The following is a 17,500-nucleotide window of genomic DNA, read 5'->3' on the forward strand; positions in this document are numbered from 1 at the left end:
TTAGTTCAGTGTGTGTATCGTGGTCCTGTATTGATTAGTTCAGTGTTGTATTGTGGTCCTGTATTGATTAGTTCAGTGTGTTGTATCGTGGTCCTGTATTGATTAGTTCAGTGTGTTGTATTGTGGTCCTGTATTGATTAGTTCAGTGTGTTGTATTGGGTCCTGTATTGATTAGTTCAGTGTGTCGATCGTGGTCCTGTATTGATTAGTTCAGTGTGTTGTATCGTGGTCCTGTATTGATTAGTTCAGTGTGTAGTATCGTGGTCCTGTATTGATTAGTTCAGTGTGTAGTATCGTGGTCCTGTATTGATTAGTTCAGTGTGTCGTATCGTGGTCCTGTATTGATTAGTTCAGTGTGTTGTAGTCCTGTATTGATTAGTTCAGTGTGTTGTATTGTGGTCCTGTATTGATTAGTTCAGTGTGTTGTATCGTGGTCCTGTATTGATTAGTTCAGTGTGTTGTATCGTGGTCCTGTATTGATTAGTTCAGTGTGTTGTATCGTGGTCCTGTATTGATTAGTTCAGTGTGTTGTATCGTGGTCCTGTATTGATTAGTTCAGTGTGTTGTATTGTAGTCCTGTATTGATTAGTTCAGTGTGTTGTAGTCCTGTATTGATTAGTTCAGTGTGTTGTATTGTAGTCCTGTATTGATTAGTTCAGTGTGTTGTAGTCCTGTATTGATTAGTTCAGTGTGTTGTAGCGTGGTCCTGTATTGATTAGTTCAGTGTGTTGTATTGTAGTCCTGTATTGATTAGTTCAGTGTGTTGTATCGTGGTCCTGTATTGATTAGTTCAGTGTGTTGTAGTCCTGTATTGATTAGTTCAGTGTGTTGTATCGTGGTCCTGTATTGATTAGTTCAGTGTGTAGTATCGTGGTCCTGTATTGATTAGTTCAGTGTGTAGTATCGTGGTCCTGTATTGATTAGTTCAGTGTGTCGTATCGTGGTCCTGTATTGATTAGTTCAGTGTGTTGTAGTCCTGTATTGATTAGTTCAGTGTGTCGTATCGTGGTCCTGTATTGATTAGTTCAGTGTGTTGTATCGTGGTCCTGTATTGATTAGTTCAGTGTGTTGTATCGTGGTCCTGTATTGATTAGTTCAGTGTGTAGTATCGTGGTCCTGTATTGATTAGTTCAGTGTGTCGTATCGTGGTCCTGTATTGATTAGTGTGTTGTATTGTGGTCCTGTATTGATTAGTTCAGTGTGTCGTATCGTGGTCCTGTATTGATTAGTTCAGTGTGTCGTATCGTGGTCCTGTATTGATTAGTTCAGTGTGTTGTATCGTGGTCCTGTATTGATTAGTTCAGTGTGTAGTATCGTGGTCCTGTATTGATTAGTTCAGTGTGTAGTATCGTGGTCCTGTATTGATTAGTTCAGTGTGTCGTATCGTGGTCCTGTATTGATTAGTTCAGTGTGTTGTAGTCCTGTATTGATTAGTTCAGTGTGTAGTATCGTGGTCCTGTATTGATTAGTTCAGTGTGTTGTATCGTGGTCCTGTATTGATTAGTTCAGTGTGTTGTATCGTGGTCCTGTATTGATTAGTTCAGTGTGTTGTATTGTAGTCCTGTATTGATTAGTTCAGTGTGTTGTAGTCCTGTATTGATTAGTTCAGTGTGTTGTATTGTAGTCCTGTATTGATTAGTTCAGTGTGTTGTAGTCCTGTATTGATTAGTTCAGTGTGTTGTAGCGTGGTCCTGTATTGATTAGTTCAGTGTGTTGTATTGTAGTCCTGTATTGATTAGTTCAGTGTGTCGTATCGTGGTCCTGTATTGATTAGTTCAGTGTGTTGTATCGTGGTCCTGTATTGATTAGTTCAGTGTGTTGTATCGTGGTCCTGTATTGATTAGTTCAGTGTGTTGTATCGTGGTCCTGTATTGATTAGTTCAGTGTGTTGTATTGTAGTCCTGTATTGATTAGTTCAGTGTGTTGTAGTCCTGTATTGATTAGTTCAGTGTGTTGTATTGTAGTCCTGTATTGATTAGTTCAGTGTGTTGTAGTCCTGTATTGATTAGTTCAGTGTGTTGTAGCGTGGTCCTGTATTGATTAGTTCAGTGTGTTGTATCGTGGTCCTGTATTGATTAGTTCAGTGTGTTGTATTGTAGTCCTGTATTGATTAGTTCAGTGTGTTGTATCGTGGTCCTGTATTGATTAGTTCAGTGTGTTGTAGTCCTGTATTGATTAGTTCAGTGTGTCGTATCGTGGTCCTGTATTGATTAGTTCAGTGTGTTGTATCGTGGTCCTGTATTGATTAGTTCAGTGTGTTGTATTGTAGTCCTGTATTGATTAGTTCAGTGTGTTGTATCGTGGTCCTGTATTGATCAGTTCAGTGTGTAGTATCGTGGTCCTGTATTGATTAGTTCAGTGTGTCGTATCGTGGTCCTGTATTGATTAGTTCAGTGTGTCGTATCGTGGTCCTGTATTGATTAGTTCAGTGTGTTGTATTGTAGTCCTGTATTGATTAGTTCAGTGTGTTGTAGTCCTGTATTGATTAGTTCAGTGTGTTGTATTGTAGTCCTGTATTGATTAGTTCAGTGTGTTGTATCGTGGTCCTGTATTGATTAGTTCAGTGTGTTGTATCGTGGTCCTGTATTGATTAGTTCAGTGTGTAGTATCGTGGTCCTGTATTGATTAGTTCAGTGTGTCGTATCGTGGTCCTGTATTGATTAGTGTGTTGTATTGTGGTCCTGTATTGATTAGTTCAGTGTGTCGTATCGTGGTCCTGTATTGATTAGTTCAGTGTGTCGTATCGTGGTCCTGTATTGATTAGTGTGTTGTATCGTGGTCCTGTATTGATTAGTTCAGTGTGTTGTATCGTGGTCCTGTATTGATTAGTTCAGTGTGTTGTATCGTGGTCCTGTATTGATTAGTTCAGTGTGTTGTATCGTGGTCCTGTATTGATTAGTTCAGTGTGTTGTATCGTGGTCCTGTATTGATTAGTTCAGTGTGTCGTATCGTGGTCCTGTATTGATTAGTGTGTTGTATTGTGGTCCTGTATTGATTAGTTCAGTGTGTCGTATCGTGGTCCTGTATTGATTAGTGTGTTGTATTGTGGTCCTGTATTGATTAGTTCAGTGTGTTGTAGTCCTGTATTGATTAGTTCAGTGTGTAGTATCGTGGTCCTGTATTGATTAGTTCAGTGTGTTGTATCGTGGTCCTGTATTGATTAGTTCAGTGTGTTGTAGTCCTGTATTGATTAGTTCAGTGTGTTGTAGTCCTGTATTGATTAGTTCAGTGTGTTGTAGTCCTGTATTGATTAGTTCAGTGTGTTGTATTGTGGTCCTGTATTGATCAGTTCAGTGTGTTGTATCGTGGTCCTGTATTCATTAGTTCAGTGTGTTGTATTGTAGTCCTGTATTGATTAGTTCAGTGTGTTGTATCATGGTCCTGTATTGATTAGTTCAGTGTGTTGTATCGTGGTCCTGTATTGATTAGTTCAGTGTGTTGTATCGTGGTCCTGTATTGATTAGTTCAGTGTGTTGTATCGTGGTCCTGTATTGATTAGTTCAGTGTGTTGTATTGTAGTCCTGTATTGATTAGTTCAGTGTGTTGTATTGTAGTCCTGTATTGATTAGTTCAGTGTGTCGTATCGTGGTCCTGTATTGATTAGTTCAGTGTGTCGTATCGTGGTCCTGTATTGATTAGTGTGTTGTATTGTGGTCCTGTATTGATTAGTTCAGTGTGTCGTATCGTGGTCCTGTATTGATTAGTGTGTTGTATTGTGGTCCTGTATTGATTAGGTCAGTGTGTTGTATCGTGGTCCTGTATTGATTAGTTCAGTGTGTTGTATCGTGGTCCTGTATTGATTAGTTCAGTGTGTTGTAGTCCTGTATTGATTAGTTCAGTGTGTTGTATCGTGGTCCTGTATTGATTAGTTCAGTGTGTTGTATCGTGGTCCTGTATTGATTAGTTCAGTGTGTTGTATTGTGGTCCTGTATTGATTAGTTCAGTGTGTAGTATCGTGGTCCTGTATTGATTAGTTCAGTGTGTTGTATCGTGGTCCTGTATTGATTAGTTCAGTGTGTTGTATCGTGGTCCTGTATTGATTAGTTCAGTGTGTCGTATCGTGGTCCTGTATTGATTAGTTCAGTGTGTTGTATCGTGGTCCTGTATTGATTAGTTCAGTGTGTAGTATCGTGGTCCTGTATTGATTAGTTCAGTGTGGCTGTACATACTTGTATAAATATACACCGACAGGAGAGCCGCTGCACAATCGCGCGCCGCCATCTTTGTTGACATGAGTGAACGTCATAACGGGCAGGGTAAGAACTAGTAGCAGCTTACTCTCGTGCGGGACGATCGTGATTTTGTACAAAAAATACAGTCAAACAAACCCCTACAGTATTAACATCGCTACATATGATTGTTTAGAAGGTTATAGTGTGCGTTATTTGTTTTCTCTTTAACTTCCTTCAGCTCTTTTCATGTTTGGGAGGTCGGATTGTACAAATTATGAAATATTCGATATCCCAATTTTGCATATCGTCCAGACAACAATTTGGATATTATTGTCTAAATGATTTTCTCCTACCTCTACAGGACATAAACTCTTCAACTGATTGGCCCAGGACACAAACTCTCCACCTGATTGGACCAGGACACAAACTCTCCACCTGATTGGACCAGGAGACAAACTCTCCACCTGATTGGCCCAGGACACAAACTCTCCACCTGATTGGACCAGGAGACAAACTCTCCACCTGATTGGCCCAGGAGACAAACTCTCCACCTGATTGGCCCAGGACACAAACTCCCCACCTGATTGGCCCAGGAGACAAACTCTCCACCTGATTGGTCCAGGAGACAAACTCTCCACCTGATTGGCCCAGGACACAAACTCTCCACCTGATTGGCCCAAGACACAAACTCTCCACCTGATTGGACCAGGACATAAACTCCACAAACTCTCCACCTGATTGGACCAGGACATAAACTCCACAAACTCTCCACCTGATTGGACCAGGACACAAACTCTCCACCTGATTGGTCCAGGACACAAACTCTCCACCTGATTGGTCCAGGACACAAACTCTCCACCTGATTGGACCAGGAGACAAACTCTCCACCTGATTGGCCCAGGAGACAAACTCTCCACCTGATTGGCCCAGGACACAAACTCTCCACCTGATTGGACCAGGACATAAACTCCACAAACTCTCCACCTGATTGGCCCAGGACACAAACTCTCCACCTGATTGGACCAGGACACAAACTCCACAAACTCTCCACCTGATTGGACCAGGAAAACAAACTCTGCACCTGATTGGACCAGGAAAACAAACTCTGCACCTGATTGGACCAGGGCACAAACTCCACAAACTCTCAACCTGATTGGTCCAGGACATAAACTCTACACCTGATTGGATCAGGACACAAACTCTACACCTGATTGGACCAGGACACAAACTCTACACCTGATTGGACCAGGACACAAACTCCACAAACTCTCCACCTGATTGGTCCAGGACACAAACTCTCCACTCTCTGATTGGTCGGCGAGTTTAAAGGAAGCGGGTGGGGACCTACCGCGGCTGAGCACGCCTCCGTCGTCGTGGCTACGAGGCGAGTCTCTACGGAGGGGCGGGGCCTGTGAGAGGAGGGGGGGGGCGAGACAGGAAGGAGGGGGCGAGCAGGGCAGCGAGGGAGGGGCTACGACCAGGAAGTGGGTGTATAGAGTGTGTAGTGCAGGCAGGTTAAGGGGTGGGGGGGCACCGATGGCGAACCAATCAGCAAGGCAAACAGCAACATCACCAGGAGGATAGACACACACACACACAGACAGACACACACACACACACACACACACACACACACACACATAGACAGACACACAAACACACAGACAGACACACACACACAGACACACACACACACAAATGGACACAGACAGACACATAGACACACACACACACAGACAGACACACACACACACACACACACACACATACATAGACACACACACAGACACATAGACACACACACACACACACACACACACACACACACACACACACACACACACACACACAGACACACACACACCAACGGACACAGACACACACACACACACACACACAAAACGGACACAGACAGACAGACACACACACAGACACACACACACCAACGGACACAGACACACACACACAGACACACACACACACAGACACACACACAGACACATAGACACACACAGACAGACAGACACACACACACACACACAGACACAGACAGACACACACACCAACGGACACACACACACACACATGCAGGCAGGTCAGATGGAGTTCACATACACAGTCATGCAGCAGATCAGTGAGAGGAGAAAAGAAGACAAAAACAGGTATATGAGAAGAAGAAGAGATGTGGAGGAAGGGGAGACGACAACAGGTATATCAGAAGAAGAAGAAGAGATGTGGAGGAAGGGACGACAACACGACAACACATAACACACAACAGCACAAAAAATAAACAGAGATTAGTGGCAGTTCACTTTACAGGTCACTCTGACATGCTGTTAGCATCACGTTAGCGTCACGTTAGGGTTAGGGTCATGTTAGCGTCATTAGCAGTTAGCATAACATTTCACAAACTGGTTACCGTTAGCAACAACAGAAAGCAGGGTTCAACGGAAAGTTTGTAAAAATTCTCCGTTTGTTACGGGGCCCGAAATAATAAAAACTATTCTGGGAAAAAGGATCAAAGAAAGAGTCAAAAGCTTTATGTGTGTGTGTGTTTGTGTGTGTGTGTTTTGTGTGTCTGTCTGTCTGTGTGTGTTTGTGTGTCTGTCCGTGTGTGTGTCTGTCTATTTGCGTGTGTGTGTGTCTGTGTGTGTTTTTCTGTCCGTGTGTGTGTGTGTGTGTCTGTCTGTGTGTGTGTCTATGTGTGTGTGTGTGTGTGTGTCTGTCTGTGTGTGTGTGTCTATGTGTCTGTGTTTGTGTGTCTGTGTTTTTCTGTCTGTCTGTGTGTGTGTGTGTGTGTCTGTCTGTGTGTGTTTGTGTCTTTGTATGTCTGTGTGTGTGTGTGTGTGTCTGTCTGTGTGTGTGTCTATGTGTCTGTGTGTGTTTGTCTTTGTGTGTCTGTGTGTGTCTGTGTGTGTTTGTGTGTCTGTGTGTGTGTGTGTGTGTTTGTGTGTCTGTCCGTGTGTGTGTCTGTCTATTTGCGTGTGTGTGTGTCTGTGTGTGTTTTTCTGTCCGTGTGTGTGTGTGTGTCTGTCTGTGTGTGTGTGTCTATGTGTCTGTGTTTGTGTGTCTGTGTTTTTCTGTCTGTCTGTGTGGTGTCTATGTGTCTGTGTGTGTTTGTCTTTGTGTGTCTGTGTGTGTCTGTGTGTGTTTGTGTGTGTGTTTGTGTGTCTGTGTGTGTGTGTGTCTGTGTGTCTATGTGCGTGTCTGTGTGTGTGTGTGTGTGTCTGTCTGTGTCTGTCAGTGTGTGTTTGTGTCTGTGTGTGTTTGTGTGTGTCTGTGTGTGTGTGTGTCGGTCTGACTCGGTCTGTGTGTGTGTGTGTGTCTATGTGTCTGTGTCTGTGTGTGTGTTTGTGTGTGTTTGTCTGTGTGTGAACTGAAAACATGTCTTATATTTTAGATTCTTCAAAGTAGCCACCCTTTGCTTTGTTATTAATAAGTAATGAACCCTGACAAAGCACACCTGTGAAGGTAAAACCATTTCAGGTGACTACCTCATGAAGCTCATTGAGAGAACACCAAGGGTTTGCAGAGTAATCAAAAAAAGCAAAGGGTGGCTACTTTGAAGAATCTAAAATATAAGACATGTTTTCAGTTATTTCACACTTTTTTGTTAAGTACATAATTCCATATGTGTTCATTCATAGTTTTGATGCCTTCAGTGAGAATCTACAATGTAAATAGTCATGAAAATAAAAAGGAAACGCATTGAATGAGAAGGTGTGTCCAAACTTTTGGCCTGTACTGTACATTAAACACAACATTAAATAATTTTTTTTTTTTTTTTTAGGAGCAACCGACCCAGCATACGAAGTACACCTCCTCAGCATGAAACTGTCCAGACAAACCAGCGATTCGACCCAGTGGGGTCTGGACACCCAGGGGTCTGACCTTTGCTCACAGCCCACAACCAACTCACCTGAGCGGGGCTTCAGTCCAAACACGGGGCTGGAGAAGGATGGATGTCCGCTGGCTGGAGACCTGTCATGACGCTGCGGGCATTGGAGATAGAAAACGACACGGGTAAGTACTTCAAAAGTCTCATTAAAAAGTGTAAAGTGCAGGTTAACCACCACAACCAATTAATATGTAAATAAAGTGCTCAATATGTATATATTTAAATATTTCGGTCTTAAAATGCTTTAAAGTGCCCATATTATGAAGAAAAAAAAAAAATCACTTTTTCTGGTGATTTGGGGAGTTATTTTGTGTCTCTGGTGCTTCCACATGCATACAGACTTTGAATAAATCCATCCATGGTGTTCTGAGTGAGATCTGGTTTCTGAATGCGTCTTCTAGGGCTGGTGAGCTGGTCAAAATCGGCCAGAAAAAAACGATAAAAATGAGCTGGCTAACCACAACCGTTAGCTCGTAGCGTTAGCATGCTACGTCGTTCTCAATAGCAAAGCACCGCTACAACACACACTAGTTCACCATAATCTACCAAAAGAACTACTCCCATGTGCTCCCTGGTTTAGAAGAAGTCTCCCAGCTGATCCTGCCTTGGAACTGACTGAAGTTGGAGAAACAGCCTTTCTTTTACTGTCTCTAGAGCAGGGATCACCAACCTTTTTGAAACTGAGAGCTACTTCATGGGTATTGAGTCATACGAAGGGCTACCAGTTTGATACACTCTTCTGAAATGACAAATGTGCTCAGTTTGCCTTTAGTTATATATTATTATTAATGATTAATGATGCTCATCTATGTGAAGACACTGATCATGTTAATGATTTCTCACAATAATTATCAACAATGACTTAACAAGGTGGGAAACAGATAATATCAATATCTAATTTTCATTTTTAGAACAGGCCTGAGGGCTACTCATGTGGTCCTTGGGGGCTACCTGGTGCCCGCGGGCACCGTGTTGGTGACCCCTGCTCTAGTGCTAGTTAGCTAGCTGACATGATCTACGATCTGAGCTACTGAGCATGTGCGAGTGCAATCAAAGATAGTACAGAAGAAGAAGAAAAGAGGTCTCACTCTGTAGCTAAAACAAAGACCAGGTGAAAAGAGGATCTGCAGCAGTGAGAGAGAGCTGTGCAGTACAACTAAAATATGGTGTTTTTTGAAAATTAAACCATGTAAACCTATTCTGGTACAACCTTAAAATACAGTTATGAACCTGAAAATGAGCATAATATGGGCGCTTTAAAATAACATTTATTGGGGTTTCTTCAAAGGTAGCATGTTTTTTTACAGTAACTGGCTGATGACGTCATAAGAGGGAGTAGCAACCCATAGCAGGTACATAGACAGGCCAACAACGGGACAATTTTATCCATTTTCGCCATCTTATTCATCACTAAATTCTAGGGCTGCCACCTCTCAACTAATCGGTCGTTTTGGTCTTAGTCGACTAAGATTTCTTTAGTTGATTAGTAATTTTTTTTATGCTTATTCATGCTTAATTACTTATTTCCAAGAAACTTCTGAGCACATTCATGGTGAACACAAGATTTAAAGTGGTGCTTTTGCAGGATTAATTGTGGAGATTTACAGATGGTTAATTAACTACATTTATATTGTGCTTTTCTAGTCTTAACCACCTCTCAAAGCTCACAGCTCTGTCAATTAAATCAACTAATCGATCAGTTGACAAAATCCTATAAGTGTTAGTGGACTAAGAATTTCTTTAGTCGAGGACAGCCCTACTAAATTCACTTTTGACAACGTTTTAGGCGAGAAATTAACTGTTTTGATTTCAAATACAGGCAGTCTTCCTAAAACGGTTGTTGAATTGACAATTTGCTTAAAAGTTTTCGGAGTTGAGAAGCTCCGTAAAGTAACCCAACAACCAGCACGCCCCGTTTCTGATGTACTTGTACACCCCGCAAAAACACAATAGTTTACCATTTTAGCTAGGTCTCCAATATAACTGCTAGCCTGCTAGCCATTAGACTAGCTAACGGTAACTCTAGTATTGGAGTCCCTCTTATGACGTCACACCCCGCCTAGTGGAAGGGAGGGGGAGTGCTTAAAACCACTGTAAAAAATACCAACTTTTCATATTATATTCAGCATTTTGTTATAAAAAGCCATACAAAACAATGGTGGGCGGCTCTAATCTTTATGTTTAATAAGCACATTGCTTAAAATTTAACCTGCAATTTACACTTTAACAATGAAAAAGCACAATTCCTTGAACAGATGCTGGGTATTCTTGAGTCCTGTGCTTCACGTTGGAGATGTTTTTTATTTTTTATTTTTTGCAAAGACACACATGTGACAGGTGAACACATGTGGCTTTAACCATCGTTCAACTTTCACCCAGCAGACTCATTTGGTGTCAGCGCTCTTTACGGCACGGCTGTCAAAACTCGGCTTCGCTAAGGAAATAGGAATCACATCCAGGGCCAGACATGGAGAGTTTATTCACATGCTTTTATTCAAGAGGAAAGTCTAATATATTTGACTGTATTACTGCGTGTCTCATATACCTTTCTCACTCAGTTTGGTTGACATAAAGCCCTAAGAAAGTCAGCAAAAAAGTAAGTTAGCATCATAGGGGAAAAAAAGCTGAAAAAAGGGGCAAAAACTACGTTGAAAAAGTACCAAAAAAAAACGATGTAAAATGGGCAAAAACGTCACAAAAGGAGTCATCAAAAGTGAGAAAAACTTCAGAAAAAGCAACAAAAAACTAGGTGGGCCAAAAATGATTGGAAACCTAAATTGATATGCGGGCCGGTTCAAAATCTGCGAGGGGCCAGATTTTTTACAAACCAGGAACTACCGGGAAAGGCTTGCTGCAAAGCAAATCCCTCCGCCCAAGTAGCAGAAGTAGCAGTGCTTCGCCCTTGACAATATAGTCCCCAGTATGTATACGGTTAGAACAAATGTGTATGTATACGGGTGTCAAACTCAATTTCACTAAGGGCCACACTGAAAAAAGAGAATCGCACCAAGGGCCAGACATGTAGAGTTTATGGACATGCTTTTATTTCATCGAAAAAGAAAAATATATTTGACTCAATTATTGCATGTCTCATATAGTCTTCTCACTTACAGTTTGTTCCACATAAAGCCCTGAAAAAGTCAGCAAAAAAGTTCCAAAGCCATCCTAGAATTTAGCAAATTGAGCAAAACAATGATTACATTTTCTAAGTAGGCTACCACACAGCCGACTCACAACAAGCTCTTTCACAGCCTGAATATTAAACTCTCTGCTTCTTCTGGGGGAATTTCTGAGTCTCAAAGTCGGCAAATGTTTTGGTTTGGCGCACAACTAGGTGGGCCAAAATATATTGTGAACCTAAATAGATATGCAGGCCGGATCAGAATGGGCGAGGGGCCGGATTTGGCCCGCGGGCCATGAGTTTGACACATGTGGGTTAGAAGTTGGCTGTGTGTCATGTGACCTTGTTATTTGTACACGCTGTGAATATACAAATCACAACATGGAAATAGGAACATGTTGGAGTTATTTTGTCACTTATTGGGAGCAGTAGGCTAGATGGAGCCAGTTACCTCCAGGATCTGTGCTAAGCTAGGCTAGTTGGAACCAGTTACCTGCATGTTCTGTGCTAGGCTAAGCTACCGGTGGAGCCATCAGACAGCGTTACAACACGCACGGACACGAGAAGGGTATGTATGGACTTATCTAACTCTGGGGGTTACGGTGAATAAGCTAAAGTCCCATTAAATCAGCGTGTTCCTTTAAAGAGTAAGATCCCCGAAATCACCATCGCCAAGCCCTCCGCAATCTATTTCTGTTTAAGTAACACAAGACTACATCAAATACAAAATGATCCACGGTTATCATCAGACAGGACACTGACTGGGCGTCACAGATCAGCCACTGCAGATGAACTCTTCACACTCACTGACATGCAAGACTGTCAATTCACCAGCCAGCAGTTTACTACAATGGATTTATCTTAAACAAATAAGCTGTTTCTCAAGAACTCGGGGGTGACTGGTGCAACGTTTGGACTCACATGTAGCAACAAAACATGTTCGTAGCCTGTTGACGTGTGAAACCTGCTGCCAGATGAAGTGTGACACATGTGGAAGCTCAGCGGGGGTTTATTCGCTCACAGCAAACACACACACAACGGTGAGTTTATGGTTTTACACTCCAACCCTGTTTACACTTGATTTCAAAATGCGTCTTTGGATCACAGGTGGACGGCGCTCAACGACCACCCGTCTCTGTGCGTTGTGTTTCGACCAATCAAACCACTCGCCAGAGGTCGTCTGCCAAGCACCTGGCCGTGTTATCTTCTGCTTCTGCGTTTAAACTAAGGATGCACAGAATCCAGGATTTCACATGAGACACAGCCATCTTCTAACCGTATACAAACCGGGAAAGGCTTGCTGCAAAGCAAATCACTCCGCCCAAGTAGCAGAAGTACCTGAGGTTCGCCCTTCTGAGAATATAGTCTGCTGCCAGATGAAGTGTGACACATGTGGAAGCTAAGCGGGGGTTTATTGGCTCACCGAATCCAGGATTTCGGCTTCGGATTCGGCCGAATATTGGGCACACAACCCCTTTTTGGCGGGGGTTGTGTTTCTGCTGAACCAAAACAGCCCCATGTGACGCTTCCATCCAATCAGCTGCAGTCATCGTGGTTGTAGGATTCTTTGCTTGTCATTGGTCATTGAAGAGAAACCGTTGGCGAGAACACTAGCGTGCATACTGGGGAGCGGGGGCGATCCCATCCATGAAACCAGGGATGCACCGAACCCAGGATTCGGCCTTGGATTCGGCCGAATATTGGGCTTTTTGACAGGGTTCAGATTTTTTTCCCAGGGAACCGAACCCTACGCATGCACTCAGCGCGCTATGCTGGTCACTGTAATGACGGCACCGTTGATGAGGGGAAGGTGTTTACGTAGGTGGAGCGTTCAATGCAGCAGGCTGTGAGAAAGTGGACATGGATCTGGTGAGGGAAGGTGTTTACGTGGGTGGAATGCAGTAGGCTGTTCAATGGTGAGTAGGCTGTGAGAAAGTGGACATGGATCTGGTGAGGGAAGGTGTTTACGTAGGTAGAGCGTTCAACGCAGTAGGCTGTGAAGTGGACATGGATCTGGTGAGGGAAGGTGTTTACGTAGGTGGAGCGTTCAATGCAGTAGGCTGTGTGAAAGTGGACATGGATCTGGTGAGCAGAAAATGTTGTTTGTCAGAACTTTCAGTCAAAAGAAGGCCATTCAAGTCCAGCTACATGTTCAATCTGTTCAATGCTGATTGGTCTGGTGGTGGCGAGGACCCTAAACTATACACAACATGGCCGCTGTTACAACATTTGGTATGAAAACATCCGAAAGAATACGAGTTGTGCATGAAGGAATCTCCAGACAGCAGCCAGAATGCAGCAACTTCAGGTACGGCAAAGGAAGGACAGTCGCTGTTTACTTCCTTCATGTGTTTACTGAGTTCATGGACTGAGGATGGGAGGAGGAGTCAGCACAATCTCAACCAGGGGATTCAGGATTCAGCCGAACCCCAAAAATCTGGATTCGGTGCATCCCTACCAAGAACAATCTAGGTAGGTAGGCTACCTATCAAAGAAAGGCTCTTTTATGGAGTTTTTTTTTAATTGAAAATGATTTAAAAGTAACAATATATTAACGTCTTAAAGCACTTAAATATATAATAAGTAAACCTAAGTCACCTAACACATAACTACAATAATTTAACAATAAATAGCCGTTACACTGTTAACAAGTAACAACAAAATTAATGTTGAGTTGGTATGCTATCATGTGCAGGGAATGGTTAATTTGCTTTTTCGTCCGTTTTGGTGAGCCCAGGGGGGAAATATGGCATTTTAAAAGTAGCCTACATTTACGTTAGCATGCTAACGGTAGACTACAGAGAAAGGGTGATATATTTACGTCCGTTTCCGAGCGACAGAGGGAAAATATTTCAGTCGACACATTAAGTGGAACCGAAAGGAGGAACCAAAATTTGGGTTTTAATCCGGTCCGATTCCTACCGGTTGCGTAGGAACCTGTTCCGTAGTGGACCCGGGTTTTGGTACCCAACCCTACTCTAAACACAGCTGATGTGTCTTGGCCGTGTAACGCATTTTGAAAGCGAGTGTAAACAGGGTCTCTGAGGGGCGGGACAAAGCCTACATCCAGCGAGTCTGGTGCTACCTTTACCTTGATTGACATATGCCACTCATACTCCCGGCATGCAAGCTGGGCCTCAAACCTGGCCTTCTCTAGAATCAGCTGTCTCTTCTTCTGGAACTCATAGCGACTTTCCTACAGAAGGCATCAAACGTTTAGGCTTTTAAAATGACCTTAAATAGTTGCTTCATCACTCACATTACTTAAAAGACTTTACATTTCCTAAGAGACCCAAAAAGGACCTACTTGGTGATTTCTTTCACGCCAAGTATACTTATCACGGAAAATGTATTTTAAGTGCACGACAGCAACTAGATATGAAGCAACAGTGTGCACAATTTGAATGGGTCTCTGAAACAGACAGCCATGGCTGCAGATGCTTTTTAAACACTGAATACATTTGGATTTGTTGACTGTTGACCCAGAAAGTCAAACGGTTCGAGCATCCCTTCAGGCTCTGCTGGATCGTGACCGGCATTTGTTGGGCAGTTTATAGGCTAAATGATCACATGATTAATTGATGGAAGGTTATTTTGATATTGAGTAGTTATTGGTTTTGACCAGTGCTGTAGTCAAGACCACCATTGTCGAGTCCAAGACAAGGACTAGTTTAAACCGAGTCCAAAGAGGTTCAGGTCCAAGTCGAGACAGAGTCCAAATAAGAGACAGACCGAGACTACGAGAGGAATATGACGCAGCGTGGCGGATACCAGGCGACCAATGAAAACGCCTGTTCTAAGATGGATTTTGAATTAAACCAATAGCAGTTGTCTGAACAAGCGTGCTCAACCCCTGGAGGAAGTTACTTTAGAAAGAACAGCATGTTTTACCGACCGGAATATTTGGCGTTTAAATACCAACGAGTCCAAGACGAGAAAATCTTCTTGACTTGCTACTACAGCACTGGCTGGGACTGAAACCTGATTCAGGCACAGACACAGTTGTGTGTGTGTGTCTGTGTCTATGTGTCTATGTGTGCGTGTGTTTGTGTCTATGTGGCTATATGTGTGTGTGTGTGTCTCTGTGTGTGTGTGCGTGCGTGTGTGTCTGTTATTGTGTGTGTGTGTGTGTGTGCGCATGTGTGCATGTGTGTGTCTGTGTGTGTGTGTGTGTTATTGTGTGTGTGTGTGTGTGCGCATGTGTGCATGTGTGTCTGTGTGTGTGTGTTTGTTATTGTGTGTGTGTGTGTGTGTGTGTGTGTGTGTGTGTGTGCATGTGTGTGTGTGTCTGAGTGTGTGTTATTGTGTGTCTGTGTGTTATTGTGTGTGTGTGTCTCTGTCTGTGTGTGTGTTATTGTGTGTGTCTGTGTGCGTGTGTGTCTGTTTTTGTGTGTGTGTGTCTCTGTGTGTCCGTGTGTGTGTGTCTGTGTGTGTGTGTGTCTACGTGTGTGTGTGCATGTGTGTTTGTGTCTATGTGTGTGTGTGTGTCTGTGTCTACATGTGTGTGTGTCTGTGTGTGTGTAGTACATGTGTGTGTGCATGTGTGTTTGTGTCTGTATGTGTGTGTGTGTGTGTGTGTGTGTCTGTGTGTGTGCGTGTGTTTGTGTCTATATATGTGTGTGTGTGTGTGTGTGTGTGTGTGTCTCTCTCTGTGTGTGTTTGTCTGTGTGTGTGTGTGTGTGTGTGTGTGTGTGTGTGTGTGTGTGTGTGTGTGTGTGTGTGTGTGTGTGTGTGTGTGTGTGTCTCTCTGTGTGTGTGTGTGTGTGTGTGTGTGTGTGTGTGTGTTCCCTCCTCGCTGATGTTTTTCTGTAAATTGTTGACCTTCAAACTTATGTTTTTTTTTTTTTTTTTTTTTACAACAAACTCAGTGAAAGTCTCTCCAGATAAATGCTTCTCCCTGATTGGCTGGAGTTCAATATAAACTATTAGTGCTGTTATTCACCGTCACATCACAACAACAAGGTGCCGAATATGGTCATGTACTGTATGCTGATGTTGTTTTAAGATAAGTTAAGCTGGAAACTTCTGCACACTGTACCTTCGGTGTGCTGACGCCATCATCGCTGTCCTGCCCACTGGAGAGAGAGAGAGAGAGAGAAAGAGAGAGAGGGAGGGAGGGATGGAGGGAGGGAGAGAGAAACAGGGAGGGAGGGAGGGAGAGGGAGAAAGAGACATAACGTGTCTTACTGAAATTTGTGAAATCCATAAAACAAACTTTTCTCTTTACATACAATAACAGAAGATAAGATATAATAATAAAATAATTTCAAAAAAGTTGTAGCTATCTTAATTAACATTGCTAACGTTAGCTCAAAATGCCATTCAAGTGACAGCCTTTGTTGTGTGTGATTGCTAACTTGTACCTAACGTTAGCTCAAAACGCCATTCAAGTGACAGCCTTCGTTGTGTTTGATTGCTAACTTGTACCTAACGTTAGCTCAAAACGCAATTCAAGTGACAGCCTTCGTTGTGTTTGATTGCTAACTTGTACCTAACGTTAGCTCAAAACTCCATTCAACTGACAGCCTTTGTTGTGTTTGATCGCTAACTTGTAGCTAACGTTAGCTCAAAATACCATTCAAGTGACAGCCTTTGTTGTGTTTGATTGCTAACTTGTAGATAACGTTAGCTCAAAATGCCATTCAAGTGACAGCCTTTGTTGTGTTTGATTGCTAACTTGTAGCTAACGTTAGCCTCAAAACGCCATTCAAGTGACAGCCTTCGTTGTGTTTGATTGCTAACTTGCAGCTAACGTTAGCTCAAAACGCCATTCAAGTGACAGCCTTTGTTGTGTTTGATTGCTAACTTGCAGCCAGCAGTGAACCAACTTTGTTATGAAGGTCCATTTTTATTGTATTGGCATTACAGAAGTCTCTCGTTAGCATCTCGTAGGCTACTTGTCGCAAAGTGACGCATGCGCAACTCACATCTGCACTCCACTCACGTCGGGGAGTGACAGCACTGTGGAGGAAGGTGTGGCATTGCCGGACTAACCCGATACCAGACACCTGCCGGCCAAAACAGAAAGATATTCAACACACGTTCTTACTTGAGAGACTCTTCCACTTCGACCATCTCCACGGGGTAGAGCTGAACTCCTGACGGGTCGTCCTGCTCCGCGCTCATTCTGATAAACACAACAAATACATCATTTAGGGCTGGGCCACATGGAGAAAATCAGATATCACCATATTCTTGACCGAATACCTCAATATCGATATTGCGGCGATATTCTAGGGTTGACAATTGGTGTTTTAACAAAATATCTCCACACTTAGATTTTAGATCAGTAATCATCAGTAATGTGGA

General features: G+C 42.9%; 1 protein-coding gene across 1 annotated transcript in view; it reads right to left on the reverse strand.

The window, feature by feature from the left end:
• LOC114564304 (leucine-rich repeat and calponin homology domain-containing protein 1) overlaps positions 1-17,500 on the reverse strand; it is a 107,839-nt gene that overhangs the window by 3,748 nt on the left and 86,591 nt on the right. Inside the window, exons 12-16 of the mRNA XM_028591562.1 lie at positions 17,241-17,318; positions 16,230-16,266; positions 8,021-8,164; positions 5,440-5,581; positions 4,526-5,283 (exon numbers count right to left, since the gene is read on the reverse strand). Of these exons, the coding sequence (XP_028447363.1) occupies positions 4,526-5,283; positions 5,440-5,581; positions 8,021-8,164; positions 16,230-16,266; positions 17,241-17,318 (1,159 nt within the window). The remainder of the gene's footprint in view (positions 1-4,525; positions 5,284-5,439; positions 5,582-8,020; positions 8,165-16,229; positions 16,267-17,240; positions 17,319-17,500) is intronic.

The sequence above is a fragment of the Perca flavescens genome, chromosome 11 (genome assembly GCF_004354835.1).
Source record: "Perca flavescens isolate YP-PL-M2 chromosome 11, PFLA_1.0, whole genome shotgun sequence".
NCBI classification, from domain to species: Eukaryota; Metazoa; Chordata; class Actinopteri; order Perciformes; family Percidae; genus Perca; species Perca flavescens.